The following is a 19,589-nucleotide window of genomic DNA, read 5'->3' on the forward strand; positions in this document are numbered from 1 at the left end:
TTCATTAGTACTCTTCAAGAAAAATCTTGATGAGTGGATGGGAAATAGAAAATACACCCTGGGGATCACTTCTGTGTCTCTGCTCGACAGTGGCACAGGAAAATAACTTTTGTGGGTGGCATAAGCCAGGGAACCTTGTTGGCTAGGCTTAGTTAGGCCCTTGGGCTGATAGCCTAGTACCTACCTATGAACCTATGAATAATAAATTTGTTTGTTGGGGAGTTGTAGATTGCTACAGTTAACAACACATTCTGACTGATTACATATCACCTTAGGCTGGACTTGTCATCCAAGTTCTTGTTAAAAGTATCGTCAATAGACATAAAAAGGGCAAAATGTTTTAATCCCATGTGTTACTGTTAATTGTGATGATGTTGCCCTTACCTTTTGCTTAACTTCTTCCAGGGCCATCATCCATGGGGAGTATAGTATCAACTGCACATGGTAAGCCAAATATATTTTTTGTTAGTAATGATGTACAGTTCAAATAATTTATATATGTTATCCATATGTGTGATGTGGGTGTCAGGACTGTTATGTGAATTGCTGTACTGTCTGTAGTAGTGGCAACACTCAGTTTATTAGAATGCTTTTGACTATGGTAGTATAGCTATTCATTTCTTTCCTGTGCTTGTTGCTTATTATCACAGGTGATCCTGACAGTGGAAGTGTAGGACTCTTACCACCTGATGTCAGAGTATTGGCAGACTCTGAGGATGATGGTGGCCAAACAGAGGCATAGTTTGGGGGTGCAGAGGTAGAATCTGACACTGAAGTTGACATTCAGCCATCCCCTGTAATTTTATCGGACACAGCCAGTTGGCCTATGCCAACCCATTCCAGTGAGCCCTCAGATTCTGGACAGGTGGAGGGTGAGACACTCAATCAGGGAAGTGTGGTTATTTCATGTTCAGTACCTGTTGATTCTGGCCATAGACAAAGTGTGGGTGAGGTGCCACACAGGAGGGTTGTTAGGAGTGTTTGGAGGGAAGAAGGCCTGCTCTCTATCCTCTACCTGATCCAGCTGTGTCTTCCCTTGCCACTTGATATATGTTTAGGGCCATCATGGAGGTACAGGCAGGTTCCCATAGGTCCTCCAGTGAAATGCTTAGGGTTATAGATGAGACACAGGCTGGCATGCATGAATAACTCCACAGTCTTGTTGATTCAATGGACTGGATGAATGACACATTGGAATGGACGGTGTCTGTGGTGGAACATCTGCTGGTAAAGTACGACATCCTCATAGGCATAGGTTAGCCACATCATCTGCTGTTAGCTGACATGGCCATGCCTGATCACACTTCCATAATGACAGTTCTTCCACTGCTCCATCAGTAGTTGAGGTGTCCACACGCAGACGTGGCAGGCCATGGAGTCATGGTCCTGGGTGTCCTCATGAGGGGAGCTTGTCCATCAGACATCAGTCACATTCAGATAACTGTACTTCATCTGATCATGGGCATGGATGTGCCAGTGAAACTCCTGGCAGAGCCAGTTCTCATGGCTGGGTACAACAATGATGAACTGCCACCTCTACCATAAATGGCTCACACCTGTCCAACATACCAAGATGTAGAGCCAGCACAGAGCTTTGCTGTGTTCATGCAGACACTCATGCACCAATTTCACCTGGAGGACCCATATAGACACACACACACACACACACACACACACACACACACACACACACACACACACACACACACACAAACACACACACCCTCACACAAAACAGTTACATGGTTCAGCCGTGAAGCTTAAAGCTATTTTTTTCTCACTGACCATTTGTTACATTATCCAAATGTCTGCCTGCTTCTCTTTCTTACTCACACACACTCACCAACCTGTTGTGCCCACCTAGGCTTCCTGCCCCCCCACAACCACAACACCCTGTGCAAGTGATGATAACTGTGCCATATCCTTATTTTCTATATTTTGGATTCAGGGATACACAACATTTGTGTCTGATGCTCAAGGTGCACAGCTGACTTAATGCTTAGTATTTCTGGATTTGTGATGTGGTTTTGCTAACTGTACCTTTGACATATTTTGGTCTTAGAAAGTTACACAGTTGATAGAATCAAACATTTTGCATCAGTATTTTTAATGATCTTGTGAGGTTTGCGAAGTCTGAAACTGAAATGTATCTCATTACGTTCTAATGTCTCTAATTATTTCCCAGTCCAAAACTATGATGCTAAACTGAGGACATTTAGTGACCATCGGTACTTTTGAGAGATATGACTGTGTGAATCTTTGATGCCTGAGGCTTACTACTTGATAGAGGACACGTAGTCATATCAGCCTCTGCTGTCACATGTTAAAGTAATTTCTGTACAAATCACCCACCTTTACTTGCTTACATTGCCAAGTAACATCCAGTGATATGCCATCCATTCATATTATTACACAATACACTACAGGTTCAACACTTACCTTATAAATCCAGCAGTTGCTACAGTTTTAGTTTAGGGCTGAGTCTGTCTGATGTTAGGCGTACACAGCCATTACATGGGTAGGTAAAGGTTGTGAGCATTGCCTAGCATGAAGATTACTGTATGCATGCATGTGCATAGGATGAAGGTTTTAGCCCCATAGGTAGTGGGTGAGTGTGCTGTGCATTGCCTCTTAGCTAATGCGAGGGCATATTGAGCACACCTATGTTTGCCTACATCCACAGCAGCTGCTTGTTCCCCCACTGACTCCGCACCTGTGTGTGGCTGTGGTGACCTTGCCACTGGTGGTGGGATGTGTGCCCCTTCCCCTTGTTGATCCTGCTGAAGCTACTTTCTTAGGATGATGTTGTGAAGCATGGCACAGACAGTGAATACTGCAATACAAGTATGTAGATTGCACTGCAGGGCTCCCCCAGATGTATCTAGACATGGGAACTGCAATTTCAGCAGTCCAAACACATGCTCTATGATATATCTGGTATGAGTGTGTGCCTCATTATGGCATTCTTCAGTGGTGTGTGTGTGTGTGTGTGTGTGTGTGTGTGTGTGTGTGTGTGTGTGTGTGTGTGTGTGTGTGTGTGTGTGTGTGTGTGTGTGTGTGTGTGTGTGTGTGTGTGTGTGTGTGTGTGTGTGTGTGTGTGTGTGTGTGTGTGTGTGTGTGTGTATTTCTGATGGTCATCATTAGCCACAATTCCAGTGCATAACCTGCATCCCCCAGTAAATGACCCTGTAGGACATCCCCCTGGTGAACATCTGATACATTTGGGAGGTGTGCCAGATGTGTGAGTCATGGTAACTGCCTCAGTTGCCAGCACACATGTTCAGGATGATTCCCTTGGCATTACACACAACCTGGCAGTTAATAGAGTGGAAGCCTTTCCTATTTATGTACAATCCTCCCTGTTGCTCAGGTGGTTTCTTAATTTCTGTATGTGTACAATCTATGGTACCCAGTACTTCGGGGTAGTGTGCTATAGGGTAGAACTCCTGCATATTTGTGGCCCTGTCCTCAGCAGTACAGGGAAAATATATGTGGTCACTGGCATGTTGGAGCATAACATTCAGGAATTGATGAAGGATCCTGGATGCTGATGCCTGTGACACCCCACTATGTCCCTTGTTGGTCTTTAAAAGGTTCCTCTAGCTAGAATTCTAGGTGCTTCATATACCTTTGTCTCCTCTGGTATGGGTTCCCCTTAGTTTGCCTTGGCTCTGAGTTGAAGATGACAGAGGTTGCAGATTTCCTGTAGTGTCTCTATCCACCCTGTAGCACTCTACTATTTCCACAGCATGCCGATTGTGATAAGTTAAATAGAGTCTGAAAACTCTTCTCCTTCTTGGCCATGGTCTATTAGCAGCAGCGGCAGCCTGTTGCACATATGCATGAATTAAAAACAACAGGGGGCCCAAAAATTGAGCCCCTAAATTGTTTCTGTGTGGACTCTTTTCCATGGCTCTATTCCAATAGGTTTTGGAATTTGCAGGGGAAAGCCAGCACTGAGTCTACAAGGTTGCTTTATAGCTTTTTGACTATACCCCATCTTGGGTTGGTTGATTAGCACACAGTTTCGCTGTTTATGCTGTAATTAGCATGCCATGGTGTTTATTTTGTTTGCACAGCTCTATACACTGTGTAGAGCTGCTTACTGAATACAAAATAATGTGCTATTGTGTATGTTACTCTACATTTTTTAAGTTCTTTTACTTCTTAGATTCATAGCTGCATAGGTGTTTACTAGGCGAATGACTACAAGGGCCTTTTTAAAGAAGACAATGCATCCCAAATCTCTGCCAAGTTCTGGCACACTTGATAAGTGTTAGCAGGGACTTGGGAAGTAAAACATTTAGAAGCAGGGGCCTGGGAGATTAACTATTTACAGGCTGCCTGTGTCCATTACAGACATGGATGCCAAACCAGGGATGAATTCACCATCCAGTTGTCCAAGTTACATCTGAATTGGGTTAGGGAAGAACTCTGCTTCATATGGATGGGGACCCTCTTCCATCATGTTCCTCTCTACCCCATGTAACTGATGTAACTGAGCAAAAGTATTTAGGTTTTCTATTTGAGTAGCATCTCTTCTTTCACAAACATATTGAAACCCAAACCCACAAAGTCCTAGCTTAACTAAGGTTTACCTCCAGGGTCTCTCATCTCCTTAGAATAGAAGCACAAGGAGCAATAGTCTTTAATGTACTTCTACTGAGGCTTGAATATGGATTGTCCGTCATTATCCTGGGTTAATCCTGCAATGCCACTGCTCCAAAAGCTGAAAACCAAATTCTCTGATTCCCTCACCTCTTCAGCAAATTTGAACAGCACTATATTATTCTTAGTAAAGATAAATGGCTACCAGTTTGTAACAAGTCCTCACTTCTCCTCACAGCTTAACCAAAGATACTGTCCAACTCTGCTCAATAAACTGTTGATCAAAAACTCTACCCACTATCATTGCAACTCTAACTCTTTTTTCCTTCCCAGTCTCCATTCCTGTTGCTATCTGTAAACGTTCCTCCTCTAAACTTGCTCCTGCTTCCCAGAACTCTCTACATGTACACATCAGGCAAGTCAACAATTTTATTTCTTTCAAGAAGTCTTTCCATTCTCACCTGCTTGAAGAATAAATGTTTCAGAAATACTGGTTAAACTCCTTCATTGCCTCACCCTCTGACTACTGATTTATACCTTGTTCTGTGTCACTGCTTTTATAATCCTTAGCTCGAAAACTTCTCTCCCTCTTTTTCCTCATACTAGGAACATATCTTACAAGGGGGGAGATGGTTCAGAAGAGATGATGTAAAGCTAAATACATGTAATTACTGTCTTACTTTGTCTATGCCTATATTTTTAATATATTTTTCACTGTTTATTTATACTATACAATTTACTATTTTTAGACATTTTGTCCATTTCACCATGTATTATGCATTGCACTATGTATACCATAAAACTATGCTCCTGAATGATCTGTTAATTCTCACCCTGTGACTTGAATATTCCACACATATGAGTGATATTTCTAGGACTGTCATATATATATATATATATATATATATATATATATATATATATATATATATATATATATATATATATATATATATATATATATATATATATCTAGACATGAATTTTTCATCCATATATTACAATTTAATATGGCTGTATATGCCTTGGCTTCTGACTGTTTTTGTACTGCTTAATCTATTTTTAATATTAGTTATACCTTATGCCATCTGTATTTCAATGTACTTGTTTGCTGTTGTAAGATTTTGTCTGCATGTATTTTGTTATGGCTTACTTGGCCCAAGTCACAGCTGGAAAGGGTCTTCTTATCTGATCACTTACCAAGTTAAAAAACATTAAAAAATAAAAATAAACACATAGTAAGTTGGTTATGATCAGAAATCCAATCCTAATCATCTATGATATTTCTTACTGTATTAGACACGAGATTTAATATGGGCTTCAGCTGTTCCTGCTTAAGATATGGTTGGGACCAGCTGATGTCCTTCCTCCTATCTCAATCTCTGTTGTCATTTCATGATGAGCCTGATTCCAAAAGACTTGCATGCAATGCAAGTGATCACTTACACTGACAGCAGGCTGAGAGCAGGTTTTGGGATCTGGTACCCATAGGAAGCCTTTATACAGATAGGCCTTACACTGAAGTAAATCACTTTCACTGAGAGTAAGTCTTTCAGAATCAAGGCAGACTTACACTGAGAGCAACTCTTTCAGAATCTGGCCCTATGACTTCATGACATGTAAGAGGTTAGGAATTAAAAAATGAGACTGAAGTCCTTATTTTTGGCATTTGGGGAGAAGTAAAGCAGGCTATTGATAGATCTTTTTTTTGTCTTGAGTCATATGTTCTTTGATCCTTCTTGTAATCTGGACAGACAGGTAGGACATGTTCCAATAAAGTTTCATTGAGGGCAGTCTCTGTGATTGCCAGATGTTTCCATAACATGTGTGGGGTTCTCTCTGGTTTAATCAGGTATTGAAAGCTGGCATTCATAAATGAAGTTTCGTGTGGGTACTCTCTGTGATTGCCAGATGTTTCCATAACATGTGTAGGGTTATTATCTCTGGTTTGATATGGTATTGAAAGCTGGCATTCATAACAAAAAACATGTTGGATGATAACTTAATCCTGTTCTGGGGTCCTCGTTGCCATTGTTTATTTATTTATTTGTTTGTTTGTTTGTTTGTTTTTTGATATACAGCATCCTTAGCCAGTTAGGGTAGAGGTATTGCAATCTTTTATTGAGTATCTCTAATACTAGGTAAAAAGTACTTACTGGGTGGCCAACTCTTAAGAGTATGACATGGGTGTTGGCATAAATTGCAGATACATTTTCATGTGTTGGCCAGCAGGCCAATTGTTTAGTGCTAGGCAAATTTAATATCATACTGAATCTCAGACTGATACACCTGCTACTTGCACAGTGATCACCTGGACTTACTTTTTCCAGATTGGAGCAATGACAAGTAGTTTGGCTGTGGAGTCTGTCACTTGGTGAGAACATAGACTTGACTGATTCCTAACTGACTGATTCCTGGTGAAACTATTTAGTCTACATTTTTTTGAATTCTTTTAATTCTTAGGTTCATATGTTCATATGTGTTTACTAGGCTAATGACCACAATGACCTTTTTAAGCCTAGCCATGCATCCCAAATCTCTGATAAATTGTGGTACCCTTAATAAGTTTAAGCAGGGGCTTGGGAAGTGAAACATTTACAAGCAGAGGCCTGGGAGGTGAACCATTTACAAGCTGCCTGTGTCCATTAGAGACATATGTGCCAAACCAGGGATGAATTTCCTGTTTCCCATCCAGTTGTCCAAGTTACACCTGAATTGGGTTACGGAGGAACTCTGCTTCACTTGGATGGAAAGCCTGTTCCAGAGAAGGGATAGTCTCTGGGATACATACCTGTCTCTCCAACACATCCTATTTATATCGCAGACAAGGTTTAGGTCTGTAGAATGGGCAGTTCTGGTGCTGATTGTTTTGCAGACATGCAAAAGGTTCATCAGAGTGTTGTCTGATGATGCCTTGTATGCCAGGCATAGATCTCCCCTTAACACCCTGTTGAAGAAAGAATACAGGGACAGGACCTTGAGGCAGCCTGCTTAGGACATGTTACTTACACTGTGTATTCTTTGACTGAGGAGCCTCTCTGGACTTTCCAGTTGTTAGATATGCCTGGTTAGGTAGACAACAAAGTGGCATTGTACTCAATGATAGGTCTGATGAATGCTGAATACAGTGGAATAATGGCTTCCTTGGACCTAGATGCCATAGCTTTTATAAGTTGCACAACACAGATTACTTCCTCACTACTGTAGACAGTTGATGATCAAAGGCTAGATTACTGTCTGTGTGTCTCCAAATTTCTGACTACTAGGTTAACACATAGGGGTGTGTTGTCAGTATGGTAGTTTATCGTGAGTTGCTTTTGATTTTCTGTGACAACATGGCATCCCTCATGTGACCATGGCCATCCTCGATCCATGTATGCAGTCTCTACAATTGGTTGTATACCTGACAGTCTGGGTCATTAGCACCCAGCTTACTGGTAAAATTAAGGGTGTGGGAGGTGGAAGTTCCTGGCAATCTCCTTAGCCTCACACAGAGTTGGAGCTAACTGCTTATGGTGATGGTTCTATCTCCATAAGTCCCCCATGTTCCCTTAAAGGCCATTCCCTGCTATTCGGTGTAGTCAAGGAAGATCCCATTTCATGCTTACCTAAACCTGCATTCATGCCTAGCCCTGTCCACTTTTCTAAGGTGTGGTCAACAGTGGGGCTCCAAAAAGAGTTTGCCTATGTCAGTATAATATTGCCTTCCTCCCTTCGCTCAAGGATGAATTAAAACAATCAAACAATGTCATTCCTCTCTCCGACCATAACACCTCTGGAAGGTCCCAAAGCCACTAACCAAAGTCAAGCTGCTTGAAGCCCAGTCAATGCTTTACCCCTCTGCACTAATAGAGCTGGCAGGCTGCGCTTATATTTGGTGAATTATGGGAATCTGTATCTAATTGCCTGTTACAGTTAGGTACTTTGTGCACCTTAAGATTAGTTAAAACAGAGCTTTTGAGCCAGATGGATTCCTCAAGCTCTGTAATAAGTATTTCCATATCTTTCATTCCTTAATCATGTACATCTGACCCAGTTTATACTTTACATTCCTGATACTGCTCTATATATATTAACTCTGAGAGCCTTGTAGGTAAGAGAAAAGCTTTCCTATTATGACAAAACTAGATTTAAGTAAACAGTTCTGACTAACAATGTCCTGATGTAAACCCTATGCTCTCTTGTTAGAAATATTACTGCTCATTGTGATTGAACTCTGGGGACCACAGCTGGAAACCCATGCTATATAATTAATATTGGTTATGCTTCTGGCTACAGCTGGGCAGCCATACTTCACACTAAAGTCCAGAATATTAAACAGATCAGAGGAATGTGCTGCTGATGAAATCAATGCTGAGTAATGCATGGAATGTGAAATTAATAGTACACTGATTGGGAAAATCTATAAAATGACAGCTTTCCCTTACTGACCAAAAAATTGCATTTTACATTAAACTGAAGTCAGCAGTTCTGAGAGTAAAGTAATGTGAAAACTAAAACATAACATTTTAATTTTTTTAAAACAATTCACAAGTTATGAAATGAGTGTAACCACATAAACATATATTTAGAATGCCCCTCCTAGTAGGTGTAGATGGCATAGATAGGAGACTATGTGTGTGAGTACATACATACATACATACTATATCTGTTTATGTCTTGTATACATACATGTATACGTAGAAAGCACTTATATGCATACATGTGTACTGATGTTCTGGGCTTTACTTAGGTGCACTATAAGAATGTTGGCCATAAGTTGCTTGCAGCTTCTTCACTTCTGATTAGGAGAATTAGGTCTGGCTGACTGATTATATAAAATAACGTAAATCATTTTTGATGGCAGAAGTGCAGTATAAATAACTTTCTTAAGTAAAACGAACGCCAAGCGAAAAGCCACCAAACTGGAGAAAATAGGATTTATTTGAACACAGAAATATGTTAAAACAATGAAAAAGATTCTTTAAAATCCCCGAGTAATCCACAAATGTAAGCGCTTTTGTTTAATAGGTATTAAACTTCTTCAAACAGCGTACTAAATAACATCACTTCCTTTTATACTAAGCATTCTTCCTAAAACTGGAAACACATGACTTAGCTAGATCTTGCGCATGCCTATATATCTACAATTAAAATAAGAAGTTTTATCTAAACAACAGCCAAACGGCAGCAATACACATGATTTCATTTGTTACATATTGTAAGCACAACTAACATTTAGCGATAATAGATGCATAAATGCATATTACTATGTTAACATATATGCATTTAATACAATGGTGTGTTAAAACATTTTTATAAATTATTATGCTGTTATATTTTACCAATTCTCAAATGTTTATATATATATATATATATATATATATATATATATATATATATAATAAATACATTAAAGTGCATTTTATCAGAAAGTTAAAATATTATAAAAAAATATATATTATAAAAAAATTATTAAAAATATTAACAAATTATTATAAAAAAATTATAAAAACTTCCCTAAAATGAATATTTGACAGATAATAAATTTTGTCTATATATAATGTAGCAATAGACATTGTTGTAATAAATTATGTATTATATCAGGCTCATAATGGACTTGAATTTTAATAAATATTAAATAAATATAGAAAACTAGAATAAAATTAATATTTAAATATAAATATATGCATATTAAAAATGAATATAAACAACTATATATAAATATGTCTCAATCTATTATTTTGTTTCTATTTAATGCCTTAAGTTTTAAAATGGGAGCTATTGAACTACATTCATTTATACCTGGCCTTGTGTCGGCCTGTGTTTTAATTTGCCATTGTAGCTCTTTTTGTTCTAAAAATAAACCCCAAGGTCTTTTATCTTCTATTTCTACATGATCTATTGCTATAAAAGAGAACTGATGATTTTTAAATTCATTTATATGTTTTGCTAACACATTATTACCGTTATTTCTCTTAATAGTATGTTCATGCTCATAAATTCTTTGTGCTAGAGCTCTCTCTGTTTTTCCTATGCAGAATGTGGGGCAAGAATTACACATGGCCAGATATACCTCTGCTTTGGATTTGCAATTATATTTTCCTTTTAAAAAGTATTTACTTTTCCTTAAATGGAAGGAGTCTCCTACTTTGATTTTAAAACACCAATTACAGGCTCCACATTTACTCATTCCTTTAATTTTGTTATTATTTGTTAAGTGGGTTCCTGTTTTTAATATGTCCTTAAAACTTTTCCCTTTTCTATAAACAATTTTTGGTGTTTCTCCTATATGTTTTTTACATTGTGGGTCTTCCATAAGTATTGCCCAATTATTAGTGATTATTTCTCTAATTATATTATATTCTTGAGAAAAAGTGATAATTAAGGCTTTTGAAAATTCATTCTTTTCTTTTCTTTTTTATTAATATTTTCATGTATTATTATGTTATCTTTGTTATTTATTCTAATATTTGATGCATTACTGACACCACCTATCTCATTTTGCTTTTGTAAAATGGGCCTAAAGTGTCCGCTTACTCTTTTTTCGTAACTTCTAGTATTAAGGCATTAACTAATGCCTCTGGATAGTTCCTACTAATGAACATACCATGCAAAAAATTGCATTCCATTTCAAATTCTTCAAAATTGGTCACCATCTGAGTGGCTCTAACTAATTACCCTTTTACTACGGACCTTTTCTGGGGTTCTGGATGACAACTATTGTAATGGAGAAAACTATTAGAATAGAAATCTTTTCTATGAATAAATGCAGTATATGCTCCATTTTCAATGTCTTTCATCTTACATCTAAATAATTTATACTATAATCATTAATATTTCATATAAATTAAAAAAAAATAGTAGTTTCATTGATATATACTAAAAATTAATTCAAAGAATTTACTGTACCAGTTCAAATGAGGCTGATATCATCCTGAAACCGATGATAAGATTTGATAAACATATAGTATTCACTGTTAAAAACATAATTTTTCTCCCAAAATGCCATAACAAGATTTGCATATGCGCCCCCACATGGTGACCCCATATCAATGCCCTTTTTCCGCAAAAAGTATTTTTTGTTAAAAGTTATGAAATTGTTACTTAAAACTATTTCTAATAGTTCAAGTATAAGATTGGTTAATTCATGATTAACATGATACTGGATTAATAATTCATTAAACCATTCTAAACCTAAAGATTGTGGGATAACTGTGTACAAATCACACACATCAATTGTTACTAAAATATCTTGGTTATTAAATTCCACTTCATTCATTTGCTCTAGAAATGTCCAAGAATCTTTACAAATGTGTTTTTCAGTCTTAATAATCTTTTTAAATTCATAATCAACATATTTAACACATGCTGAAGTAAGGGAATCTTTTCCATCTACTAAAGGGCGCATGGGGGGGGTCGCATATGCTTTTATGTATTTTAGGATTTCCAAAAAAATACAAGAATTCTGGGAGATGTGATGTTAAGATAATTAAATAGGTCTATATTAATACATTTTTCAAAGAAACATATCGTTGATTTGTTCATATACGTTTCTGTAAGCTATATTTAATTCATTTAGGGATATTTGTTCATAAGTATCTGTTTCCAGAATAGTGTTTAACTTATGATTATATGTGTCATTACTCATAATGACTGCCCCCCACCTTTACCTGGTTTCATGATTCAAATTTTTTCATTTCCTAATGCTTTACGAATGTTTTGTTCTTCGTTGTTCAAATTTGATGAACAGTGCGTGTCTTTATTAAGTTTATCTAAACATTTTAGTTGAAATTCACACATTCTCTCATATAATAAAAGCTTTGGATGTAATGGTGGGTTAAAAGTACTGCTGATATTAAATTTGCTAGACTCATTATATATATTGTCATGGTACATTAATGTAAAGTTGATTTTCCTTAAAAATAATTTCATATCTATCATTGTAGTAGTGAAATCAAAAGGCTTTGAAGGAACAAAAGGATAGCCTTTAGCTAACACATTTGCTACATCTTGGTCAATTTCAACTTCTGAAAAATTAAAGACTTTAAAATCTCCTCCTACATTCACTGTAACATGTTCATAATTTTCATACAATATATTATTATTATTGCACTGTTGAATGTCATTCATTACATTTCTTTCAATTGCATGCACATAAACATCATTATTTATGTTCTCCATTGTTTGTCCTTGGGCCTGGCTCCTTGAAACCCCGCTCCTTGATGGTTAGGGTAGGGGGTTTTATTTTTCAATCTTTCAGACCTTCTTACTTCGGGAAATTCTTGATCATATGTTGAAAATAATTGTTGACCAAACTCTCTTGGTTTGTTGTATCTATTTTCTTTATCCAAGTTATTGTTGTTATTAAAATAAGGCCTATATTTTCTTTGACTCCCAGGGGGCTTTGGATATGCTATTCAATTTGCATACTGGTTAAGGTCTCTTTCTAATTTATTAATTTTCCCAGTTTTTAATTTTATTTGTTGTTCTATACTATTGTAAATTCTTAGCATTTCAAATTTAATACTGTCATAAGAAATATCGGCCCTAATTTCTTTATCTTGGATAAAGAAAGCGCTTACATTTGTGGATTACTCATGGATTTTAAAGAATCTTTTTCATTGTTTTAACATATTTCTGTGTTCAAATAAATCCTATTTTCTCCAGTTTAGTGGCTTTTCGCTTGGCGTTCATTTTTCATAGTTTGTTCAGCTTTGATTTGGTCATAACTTTCTTATGTGGTTGTGGTGTAAATAAAGTAGTTTGACTATCTCACACTTTATATAGGAAATGTGTTGTACTCAATCCATTTTCTAGGTATATTATTTGGATATGCACATATTTTATACTTCGCTGGGTCTTCTAATTCCAGTAACAAATGTTAGAAAAGGAAATCACCTATTATATCCCATGATTTCAAAAATTCTGGCAGCACTACTTCTGGTTCATATCTCTCTTTACCACTGATACTAATCATGAGACAGTTTTTTTTTCCGCTCATACATAAATGCTTGGTTCCACATATACCTCTCAAATGTCTAGAAGTTTGCAGAATGTCCAGATTTTTGTGTATATTTATTGTCTGTTCCACACAAAATTTGAGGTTTTCTGACAAATCATTGAGGCTGGAAGTCACTAAATAATGATAGACATTGGAATTTTGAACATTACATTATTCAAAAAATTGCATTCTAATGCAAAACCTGCTATTTTGGCAGCTTTTAAGTTTATTATAAGAGCAATACTCAAATCTGTCTCTATTTTGGACCTTTTTTGTGTTTGGCTTTGACAAGTTTTCTCGCACTTAGATGTTGAGAGTCATGGCTCCACAACTCCATTTAAATACAAACAAGAACAGAGCAAAATATCACAAAATATCTAAAGAACGATGCAATCAACTCAAACTTCAAAGTAACATGAAACAGACACAGAATTCAATGATATTGTTATTAATCTTACTGCTTTTACTTTTAAACAGTTTTGTCTTTACGTGTCCTATCTTCATATGTTATGTATTACAGCTAGTTATGTGCATCAAGTCTTTTTATCATAGTTTGAATTTAAAATGTTGGCTCTGCCAATAATGCCATTTCTGGCACATAGACAGGTGAGGGGCAATTTATGTTTAAACCCTCTTCTTTTCTTCCACCATATTGAAACTCTGTGAAAATAATTACTTAATGAATTATTTTTAAAGCAGTAAAACATTTTTAGGAACTGTATACATAATTTAAGTATAGATAAAAAACATGTTTTAGCTTCATTATGCAAAATGAATGATATGTTCATAGTTCTTGCTGATACTGGTGGGGCCATGATTACTTGATTGAAAACAAGTTTTTTTATGTAAAAGATGTTTCAGCAATTAAAAGATAAAAAATATCTATCTGAAGTTGAACTTTAATCCCCCAAGAAATTAAAAAAATACATTGATGGTTATTATAAAAAACAATGTGTGTGAAATCATTGATATTTATATTAAGAATCAATTGATTGTGGACCAGAAAGATAATTAATTTACTTCCCAAAATTCCTAAATCAATTCACCCAGTACCTGGGATATCTAGTGTATCTGGTTGAGGATCATTAATTGAACAATGATCAGAATATTTGGAATTGTGTCTTAAACCTGTTTTAGATTTGCTGAGAGCATGTTTGAAAGACATAGCTCTGGTTTCAGAGTTTGTTGACGAGTTAGCTGTGGAGCAGGATCCCCTAATGTGCACAATGGATGTCCTGAGTCTGTATACATGTATTCCATAAGATTTGGGTATACAGGTAATTAAATACTGACTTGGCGTTTTGGGAATATACACTGGGGAATGTATGGCTCATCTCTTACATCTTTTAGAACTGGTACTTAAAAACTATGTTTTTTTCTTTGTTGATCATAGCTACTTATAGTTATAGGACAGTGTTATGGGTGTTACATTTGTCCTACCTGTGTTGTCTTATTTATGGGATTTGTAAAAAGTCAAGATTATTTACGATTCCAACAACCTATTTTTAAAATGGATGAATATGTGGTGTTGTTTCCTTAATGACTGCTGGTTGTTATAGTGTGGCAATGTACAACAGTTGCAAGGTTTTATGGATTACCTTAATTATAGTACCCTTGATATGAGATTTACTAGATATGACTTTGCAGCAATGATTTTTTTTTGATGTGCTGGCTTCAAATAAGAATTACAGTGGTTTGAAACCTATCTTTCATTGAAAACATTTGTCAAAAAGTTCCATTTTAAGAAATTATTTGTTGATTTGTTCTTGACTATAGCCCTTATTCTCAATTTTTATGACCTGCAGGATTTAGAGAGGCATCTGTTCCTTAAGTGCATTTTGCATCCAGATGAAGTTATGTTAAATGTATTGGTTAATCTCATGATGCTGTCCCTCTTTTGTGACAGATGACATCTACTTGTGTCATGTCTTGGGTTATAAAAATTAGTTTATCCATTACATACAGTACCATCTTTAGGATGTATTGAAATATTTTTATTGATGGGATCAGAATTTTAGACAACTTTGGAAATATGGACGCCAAACCAAGAATCTCAATGGAAACCACAAAACGCATACCATAAGATTAAAGCATAACAGTGGGGGGGGGGTTCAAAAAGCCTGGTATAACAAGGGTGGGATAAAGAAATCTGTCTTGTTCACTTACACTGAACTGTGTCATCTACCCTTCCCCCACAGGATGACTTCATCTCAAGGGGGTTGTCCAGTTCAATACCTTGCAATTCCAAGGCATTGAATTGAGTAAAGTACCACTTTGCTCAGTCAAGGAAATGGCATTCTCTCACATTCTATATTAAGGACTCTTACTCTCTATGCAAGGAGTTAGTTTGGCAACTAAGTCTGGTCAGTGTTCTTGGAGCAGTAGCTTCACCTGTATGTCACTCTGGTAGTTGCATATCCATTAGACCATCACAGTTCCATTTGTAGTATAGACTGGAGAGCATATGTCCAGGAAGAGGGATGGGAAAGCAGGGTCACTAATTCTGTAGGATTTAATATCTCCTTTTAATATTAGAGGAGTGAGAACCATCTCCAATAGAGTCTGGATGTCTCACAATATACACAACTGTGCATGCATATGGACTCAGGCCTCCCCCAACTCCTAACATCTGCAGTACAGCTCTACCTGTATGTGAAACTTGTACTGCAGTCTGCCTTCCTACCAGGTGCTGTCTGCAGTGCCTAGTCCAACAAACAGTTGGAGGTTCAGCTTTGCCAAGAATGCCCATTGACTTTAATGGGATTCTTCATTTAGTTAGCCTTGCTTTGCCTATGTAAACTGTTGACTTTGATCTAGTTAGCAAGCCCAGTTTCTGTTTTGGAATTGTGTCTGGAGGTCTGACAGTCATGATTATCATATACTGAATGGAAACTTCCAGACCCCTGCCTTTTTAGAATGGACTTCGGAACAACTGCTTAGCAGCATAGAAAGTTACTCCACACCCAACTTATTTTAAAATCTGGCCCCAGACGTCTTGACACATTCAAGCAAAAATATTAAAATGCAATAGTTCCCAATAAAACTAAACAGAACATCAGAAGGTTTATTGATGAAAGAAAGCCTTACCTGTAAAGAATCTTAGCACAACATTTCTATACTAAACAAGTAAAACAAATAAAAGAAGAAAAGGTCATGACTTTCTTTCATATCAAAGTCATATAAAAAGTAAAAAAAAAACCACTTCTGTTCCATGCATTCAACAGCACAGAAAAATTTCCACTGCAAATCATCATTAGCAAATTAATAAACTCCCCACGATGGCCACAGATGGCTTTCTCCATCTGTTTCACTGCTACGTCAGTAAACTTGTATGCTTCTTTTCCTGTCACTTCTAGTAAGTATTGTAACTGGACAAATAGTTGAGCAAAACTGGTTCTGCAAGACAGCCATGTTGTTTTTCAGCTGTGTACTAAAGTCCTCATCACAACATAGATAAAATGGAATCATTTCTTACATTTGGCCAATAAATCATGAAGCCCAGAAGAGTCAATGCATTTTAAAGTCCTTAACGTGAAGTTGAGAATGCAGCCTGCATTTTCCCATTCAATGAATTATACAAAAACAGTTAAAACATTATTTGATTTACTCTAACACAATTATTTGTATCCTATTAGAATGGCATATATTTTTATAAAGTTTAAATGTCATTAATGTAAAAAAAAATGTCTTACAGGCACTGGATCACTTCTTGTTGCAATTTCAAGCAGAATGATAGCAAAGCTGTAAACAAAATAAAGAAAATGTTAGTACTCCCTGGGAGAATGTAATCACTTTTGCAGAGTATATTTGATTAAGGATGCTACACGCAAATTACATAGCTAGTCTTTCTATGAAAAGTCAATATTCTTCTGAAGCAACAGTATTTAAATCTGATTGTTCTAATCTGGCCATTAATTTGATGAGTAACATATAGTCATCATGGTGTAATTCTTACTATGCTAAATAAAGAAAAGGTTGATAGAACAAAATCATTTAAAAGATTTTGTTAAAGATTATGATTACAATTACATATTTGATAGTTATACATCATCAAGAAAATAATATACACCTCAACATTCCACAGCTCTGAGCTCAGCTTTTGGGAAATGGTGGATGGAGAAGAAATCCTACTAATAATTATACCAAAAACATTCCTTTATTTTTCATTTTCATTTCCTTTTCTATTTTTTTAAATTACAATTTAGGAAGAAATCAAAAGGGTCTGACATATTTTGATCTCACACAACAGGTTCTGTGTTATTAACTGCAATGACAATTAAAGAATGCTCCATTTAATTATGCTGGAAAATGGCATCAATCCTTTCTTAAGCTGTGATGGTAAAGGCAGGCATATTTTACTAAAGGAACAAAATATAGTGAACATAAGATCTTTTAAAGACTATAAATAGATACAATACAATCCTTGAATAATAACATAACCTGCATTGGATTAGAGAATTGCAAAATGCTCCTGAACCAATAAATGAAGTCACTGAGGCATGGTTTACAGCTGCAGACAGCACCCCAACACTCCAAGGCTATAATGCCTTCCACACATTTAGACTGGCTACTTCAAAGCCAGGGGTTAAAGGTTGAGGTGTCTCAATTTACATAAAAAATAAACATACCTCAAGGCTAGTCAAACAGGACAATGCACTTCAGCTTCTCCATGTTCAAATCACCTTAGGCAAAATCCCATACCAGTTCCACTTAAGCTATAGGTCCCTTTTCTATGACCCAGGAAAACCATAACATGTATATAGGTTTACTGTAGGAACTCACCATCCAACCCAATACCAAATTCATGGGCAACTTTAATTACCTCACTTTAACTGGGAGTCATATACGACACCAAACATGAAGGCACAGAGATCCCTGGACTTTATAAATAGAAACACCCTGGATCAGATTGCCAGTACACTAATCAAAGCCGCAAATATGCTGGACCTAGTCCTTACTAATATGGCAGACCATGGCACACCTCTAAGTGTGATGTCCTCTGTAGTAAGATTGGACCACAGATTCGCCTCTGTTGAAAAATGGTAAATCCATCCTCAAAATAATTTATATCTTTAACTCTGATTTAGACTTGTTTTGAGCTATGTTCTTATGCCAGATCCACAGACTATGATTCTATGCTGAGGTCAAGCGTTTGTGGATGAACTCAGCCTTAGTGTTTGCCCGGAAGCTTTGACTGCCTAGATTTATTTGATTTATAGGTTACACCTGACTGAACCCACTGGGCCTAGGCTGGCTATTTCTTAATGAGAATAAAAGGATTTATGTCTTTTTTTCAGTAAATATTTAATTTTCATAATTATACCCAAGGAGAGGCATTAGATCTCCACTGGTTAGCGCATATACGGATGGATACAGTGTCAGGTTATAGTATGCAAAACCATCCATGGTTTTGATTGGATGAATTATGGTCCTAGCTAACTTGATAGGTTGTTCAGTGATTGGTGAACTCAGACCTGTTTCTCAACCTGTTTGACAACAGAGAGAAGCCATGTTGTGGGCTATTTTCCTATAGGTTTCATTTTTTCTTTTTATTTATTTTTTTGTTCTTTTATTTATATGTATTTTTTGTTCTGATTAATTTATTTGCACTATAATAATCTGCTGATCCCCATTGCTTGATTAGTACTCATCTATTAGCTGCTGATGACTATTTGGATATGGTGCAGAGCTGTCTGAGGCATTGCTTTTTATATTTTTTGTATTTTTTTTAATTGGTTTAGATGGCTTGGGGTTACAGCATGCAACAACCACTCATGGTTTTGACTGGATGAATTATGGCTTTAGCCAGTTTGATTGGTTAATCAGTGATTGGTGAACTAGAGTTGTCTCCCTATCTGATTGGCAGCAGAAAGAAGCTATTTTGTTGCTTATAACCTTACAGATTTTATATGTTTTCTTTTTTTTTTTGTAGGTGGATTGGACACTCTAAATTGGCCCTAGGTGTGAGTGCATGCATGTGTGTGCCTTCTGTGGAAGG

General features: G+C 36.4%; 1 protein-coding gene across 1 annotated transcript in view; it reads right to left on the bottom strand.

Annotated features, from left to right (window-relative positions):
• LOC122792777 (atrial natriuretic peptide receptor 1-like) overlaps positions 1-19,589 on the bottom strand; it is a 1,260,614-nt gene that overhangs the window by 337,465 nt on the left and 903,560 nt on the right. Inside the window, exon 16 of the mRNA XM_044060347.1 lies at positions 17,284-17,332. Within this exon, the coding sequence (XP_043916282.1) occupies positions 17,284-17,332 (49 nt within the window). The remainder of the gene's footprint in view (positions 1-17,283; positions 17,333-19,589) is intronic.

This window comes from Protopterus annectens, chromosome 2.part0 (genome assembly GCF_019279795.1).
Source record: "Protopterus annectens isolate FY-2018-M chromosome 2.part0, PAN1.0, whole genome shotgun sequence".
NCBI classification, from domain to species: Eukaryota; Metazoa; Chordata; order Ceratodontiformes; family Protopteridae; genus Protopterus; species Protopterus annectens.